Raw genomic sequence first — 6407 nt, 5'->3', positions numbered from 1 at the left:
ACACAAACACAACAGGCTTAAAAAAACGAAAATTTAATTTAATACTGTGCAGAACAAAATGATCAAATGAAATTAAACTTCTAAAATATAACTTGATACTGTGACCAAATTTAAAAATAAAATAAAATCTGAAACATGAAACATATACACAGATTTATAAATTATTTAAATGAAACAAAAATAAATAACAATAAAACAGGCACAGAGTTCTTTAAAGACAGTGCAGTAGACTCAAAGTGTCCACATACACTGCTACAGCCATTACTATGACAAACAAGACATGATGAATTTAAGAATCAGTGCCATTGGAAATGTCAGTATTTTAGATTTTCAGCCCAAAACTGCCAAAAATTAAAAAAAATATGATTTGGAAGTGCTGAGAGCCATCATCCCATCTTTAATTTTAAGTGATGGGTAAAAACTCTGGAGCTAAGTAGCTACAGACATCCAAGCTGCAATCAGATACAGAGGTATTAAAAAGATTATTTACATGTTGTTGCTACTTGGCTTCTTCTTGGAATATCTTAATTTTCTGCTCCACTTTGTCAGCCAGGCTGTGCAGGTTTGCCCTAATCAGAATGGCTGGGAGGTCAGTCAGCTGCTGTTCTGAAGCCGTACTGAGCCAATGCTGCAATGCCACATCATCTGTGCCATTCCAGTGTAATTGAAGAACGCAATAGAGGCACTGCAGATGGAGCTGTTTCTGCTGGGCGAACAGCTCTCAGAGGAGAGGCTTGATGAGGGTGGGTCAGCCTGTGATAGACCAAAAATATCTCAGTAACATATTAAACCAGCCTGAGGGAGACCAAAAACATCTCATTAACATATCAAACCAGTTCAAAGTAGACCTAGAACATCTTAGTAACATTAAACCAGCCTGAAGAAGACCAAAAACATCTTTGTAATGTCAAAACGGTCTGAGGTTGACAAAAAACATCACATTAATCTTAAATCAGCCTGAAGGAGACCAAAAACATCTCTGTAACATATAGTAAAATTTTATTAGGCATTCAAGGTAATATTAATCAAATTGCTGTCAGGTTGTGTTAATTAAGTAAAAATAACTCAATAAATTACAGATAATTTTTTAAAATTTCATTTAAATTTTGTCTTTTGGCAAAGCAGATAACTCCAATGGTCATTTCATGTTTCAAAGTTAAACAAAGACATGTGATGGATACAACTTTCTTTTAAGTGCAATATTTAACATTCTTTAACATAAAACAAGCAGGGAAAGGGCTGAAACTGTAACAAAAACAGCCACATTAATATTAATGGGCAATGTTCAACATCTGTAAGTCATACCTTGACTTATAGCCATATAATACTATGGCTGAATCTCAAACAGCAACACTGCTCCCTAGATAGTAGAGTTATGAAATTCTGGCTTTTACACCTAAACATTGCACTTGAAGGAGACCAAGAACATCTCAGTGACAATCAAAACAGCCTGAGTAACATCCACCATATCAAACCCGCACTGGAAGCACGGCTAACAATGTCACTACTAAAGTCACGAGCTGCTATGACAAAAATCAAACAGACGTGAGAAAAGCAATTTAAAAATAGAGAATGAAAATCACTCAACGAAAGAACTAAAGAACTTTGGGCTAAGTAGAGTGCACTGGCCTTAACGCTGCTCTACCATCAAAACCACCTTACTTACACAGGTTTAGCACTAATATAGGTATTCAATTTGAACTCTAAACTCTAAGGTATTCTACTAAACAACACTGGAACAGGCTCCTTGAAGCTTAGGTTTCCAGGGCTTTGCCAATCAGTGGTCTACTTACCTTCTGTTGTGATGCTGTTGCAAGTAACACACACGTTGTCATGCCAGTCATCAACATGCAAGGCTGTTTGTGGGGTGCACTGTGTGCTGCCCCCAGCTCCATCTACACCATGACCACTACACTCTGTGTCTTTGTATGAGGTTTCTGCACACAGAATGGTCCATCAGGAGCAAAAAACTATTTCAACTCACAACACACACATTTAAACACAGCAGAATTAGCTTTGAGATTAGAACTGACTTTGCAATAGAATTTAACTGGAACTGACTAGTAGAATTCACCAACAGTGTAATTTTACAGTAGAATTTAGTAGTAATAATACAGTAGTAGAAAAGCTTTGACTGTAGAATTGATTGTGACAGCAGAATTTTACAGTAGATTTCATTGACAGTATAACTGTACAGTAGATTTGACTCTGACAGAACAATGTTATGGTAGATTTGACTGTGACACTATAATTTTACAGTAGATTTGACTGTGATAGTAGAACAGACTAGGAAGGCAGAATTAAGAGCGGTGAGTTTTGAAAGTACCTTTGTTTTTGATCCCATGTCCAGCTGGACACACCGTGTGCTTCTTGCAGAAGTCTGATAGCCTGTATCCCTCCTTGCACTGGCACACACGGTTCTGGGAGGGTGTGCACGGCTGTGTCTCCTCCTGGTTGAGGGCGCACAGGTCACAGGGCAGGCACTCGGGGATGTAGTTCCAGAAATCAGTGTAAAATCCTGTGCTGCAGGGGCGACACTCTGTGTGGCATATGTCTGTGCAGTTCACTCGCAGATGAGTGCCTGGAGGACAGTGATCACAGACCACATTCACTTCATTCACAAACACGGGGAGCAGGAGGAGCAGTGCTGCGAACAGGAGCTGGACAAACAAACAAACAAAGGTGTTCAGGTGATTAAGCCAAACACATGCAAAAGAGTTAAGTCAAGTAAAGTCAAGTCAAGTCAAAGTTTATTCATGTAGCGTTTCTTACAACAAGTGCTGTCACAAAGCAGCTTTACAGAAACATCCAGAGTTAGTTCTGTAAAGAGCGACTGATCACAGTATACAGTGAGCAGCAGAGACTCCAGGAGGTCGAGTTATTACAGCCAAACTAAAAGGGAAAAACCAGAACGGTAACAGAGACATGAGGCTCCCTGAGATGTCAGCGCCCCTCCGCTCCACCATCAACAAACCTGAGTGAGAGTGTGAGACCAGCGGGACAACAGCACCAACACTCCCAGTTTACCATAATACTCTATGACCATGAACCACCAGATCTCCACCTTTTACCTAACAGGAAAAACTAATTACCAAAAGGCTCGACCAATCAAGTGGGTTTTTAGCCTTGACTTAAAGACTGAGGCTGTGTCTGAGTCCCGAACACTGACTGGAAGATTATTCCAGAGATGGGGGCTTTGTATGAGAAGGGTCTACCCCCTGATATTGATTCTACCTACTAATAGTAAGCCAGCACCTTGTCATCTCAGTAGGCATGATGATTCATAATAAGAGAGAAGTTCACTCAGGTACTGAGGGGCGAGTCCGTTTAGAGCTTTATATGTCAGTAAAAGAATTTTGTAATCAATGCGAAATTTAACTGGCAACCAGTGTAGGGTTGATAAAACTGGACTGATATGGTCAAACTTTCTGGTTCTTGTGAGACTCTGGCTGCAGCGTTCTGGACTAACTGAAGCTTGTTAAGGCTTTTGCTGGGACATCCAGACATCAAGGCATTACAGTAACCTGGCCTTGAGGTAATAAATGCATGAACTAACTTTTCTGCATCCTGTAGAGATAATGCATTTCTTAATTTAGCACTATTGATGCAGGAAGGCTGTTCTAGTAATATTTGTTAATATGCATTGAAGGACAGATCAGGATCTATCGTCACACCAAGGTTTTGTACAGATGTACTGCAATTGAGAAACTGTTACATTTAAGCGTTAAATTACACAGTTTGTTTCTAGCAGCTTTTGAGACCAAGAAGAAGAGCCTCTGTTTTATCTGAGATGAGTAGGGGGAAGTTACTCGACATCCAGTCTTTTATATCTTTTATACAGTCCTCAATCTTGTTAAGTTGAAGTTTAATCTGGTTTGGCTGATCTTTGAAGTAAATATCATTTAGCATTTTATGATATAACCTAAAGAACTAACTTTGTTCAAGTTTACCAGTGATTCAATGGTTGAATGGTTAAAGTGTCCAAATACTTTTTGAAGCCACTGTACTATATACCTGCAGCCACATTACCACACATAATATAACCACACGTGAATGTTTAGAGCAGATTTATGTAAAAGTGTCAATGAAATAGTAACTGAAGTAAACATAAAAGTAGCTTAAAAATAAAAAAAAAAAACATTGTATGAATTTAAATGTGCCACATATTTTGGACTGAGCAAAGTTAGCAGACAGACTTGGCTACCTCAACATAAAATGCAGTTTTTTTTAAGCCAGTATATTTTCAGAAGAACCCAACTGGTTCGCTTTTAAACATCAGAACACAAGAAAGAATCTGCATCTGTTACACTTACTAATGCAAACCTAGTAATACATACTATGTCTTGTATAATCCTTAGTTAGTTAGGTAAAGTTTGTGGAGGTCAATTAATTTGCATAAGTCCAACAGACTGAAGAGTATTTTGCCTAAGTTAACACAACTTAAATACTACAAATTTAATCTAATCTACAAATTTAATTTAATCAGACAAATTCAAACCAACTCAAAAATGAATGGTTGAGATAGTTACTGCAACCTTGAGTATAACTTGCATCATTCCTATTGGCTCTTGGTGGCAGGCATATTGAGCGTGTTTTTCCACCTTGTTTAACCGACCATCTCTGTGTAGTCATTCTCCCCAGCCTACCTTCCCTTAGGCGCTTACTTGTTTTTTAAATTTTGGGAGCTCATTTACTCTCAGTCAGTGCTGACTATAGATCAGTGCCAAGTAAGCTGAGCTGCCATGACCCCACCTGCTGAGTGTAGTTCTGAAGACTTCAGACCACTTTTGCAGTCTGGGCTGAACTGTCAGTATTGAGCGAGATGGTCCAGAGCAGAACTGAGTTAAACTGTTTAAGACAGTCATAAATGTTCTACTATTCAGTATAAATTTGTTAAAATTAAAGCTTAGTTTAGCTTTTAATGGAAGAAACTGATTAAGCTGAACTTGAATGGCTAGAGTTGTGTAAAGGCAGTAAATATAAGTTAGAATGACTTAATTGTATTGAGTTAGTACCATTATTACATAAGTCCAAAATACTCAGTCATTTTGAGATCAAAAGGAGTGATTTACTCAATTTACTACAGTATATACAACATTAAACAAATGTGTTGTTCATATTGAGTTCAGGGAATTACTCATGGTCAAATCAGTTTCCTTAAACCGTTTAAGTTTACTGAACTTAATAGGTTTTACAGTGAAGAATATTAACACGGACAAGAAAACACGACCATATTAGAGCAGTTCTACCATCACTCCACTGGCTGCCTGTCTCTTTTAGAATCGACTGTGAACATTTACTAGTTTTTAAATCTTTTAATTGTTGAGCACCTTCACACATTTCTGAGTGCTGACAGTTCATGTTCCTAATCGAGCTTTAAGATCATCTAGTGCTGCCAGCTCCATATTCAACCTGTGAAAGCTGAAAAGAGCGGAGAGGCAGCGTTTTGTCTTTATGCACCAAAGATCTGGAACACATTACAATAAACATCCGTCAGGCTCCTTCTGTCAGTGTTTAAAAAACAGTTCAAAACAAATTTCTTTACTTCAGCGTTTAACCAGTTATACTTTCATCTTATGCTTTTTACTTGTAATCGTTATTAATATATCCCCTTTTCTGCTATTTATTTGTTCATTTTATCTGTGATTATCTTCTTTCTTCTGTTTTTACTAATTTTACTGTTTTAATAATAATAATAATAATAATAATAATAATAATAATAATAATAAAAGCAAATGGCAGTAAAGATAATTCCACTTAAAGCGAAATCCGAGTTAAATCGCTCTACCTTCTTCGTCTCGAGAGCCCACGTCTTCATCAGTTTCTTACACAGCTGCCATGGATAGAAACACGACTTCATTCGCATTTTCTTCTGCCGAAATTTCGTTAATGCGGACATCGTTCGCGAAACGTTTGAAAGGAAGACCCGGTTACAGACTGAGAGCGAATCAGCAGCAGCAGCAGCAGCAGCGTCTCTTACCCCGGTGGTGGTCATTGTGCTGATCTCTCTCTCTCTCTCTCTCTCTTTCTCTGCTTTGGTGCCTCTGCTCTCTCTCTCTTATATTCTCTCTCTCCATCTCTCTCTCTGACGTAAGCGCTTCTTCCCGCCCTGGGGGAACCCACAGCGCGTCTTCGCTCACGTTCCATTTACTGTACGGGACAGAACCGGAGTGACGTCGCCGGCGTCATCAGGCTACATTAACAGCGCGGCTGTTTTTCTTTCTTTTCCTCTTCTCCTTTTTTATGTAAACGGCTGGTGAAGTTCAGAAGGTGGGTGAAGGCACGTAATAATTATGGATCGGTGAAAAAGGAAGCGAAGAAGTGTGTGTGCCATTTGGTGTAATATTCATTTTTGTGGAGGGGATGGGGGTGAAAATAAAATAATAATAATAATAAAAAAAAACTAA

The 6407-nt window shown here is 38.5% G+C and overlaps 1 protein-coding gene across 1 annotated transcript; it reads right to left on the bottom strand.

The window, feature by feature from the left end:
* Positions 1 to 699: 699 nt before the first annotated feature.
* LOC118811353 (tumor necrosis factor receptor superfamily member 11B-like) lies at positions 700 to 6018 on the bottom strand. Its single transcript, XM_036575513.1, has 4 exons — positions 5981 to 6018; positions 2327 to 2660; positions 1794 to 1937; positions 700 to 753 (listed from the first exon to the last, which is right to left on the bottom strand). Exons 1-4 carry the CDS (start codon positions 5993 to 5995, stop codon positions 749 to 751), a joined length of 498 nt encoding a protein of 165 aa, XP_036431406.1. The 5' UTR covers positions 5996 to 6018; the 3' UTR covers positions 700 to 748.
* Positions 6019 to 6407: the final 389 nt, after the last annotated feature.

This window comes from Colossoma macropomum, unplaced genomic scaffold (assembly GCF_904425465.1).
Source record: "Colossoma macropomum unplaced genomic scaffold, Colossoma_macropomum, whole genome shotgun sequence".
Taxonomy (NCBI): domain Eukaryota; kingdom Metazoa; phylum Chordata; class Actinopteri; order Characiformes; family Serrasalmidae; genus Colossoma; species Colossoma macropomum.
This window is presented reverse-complemented; position numbering and strand designations above follow the sequence as displayed.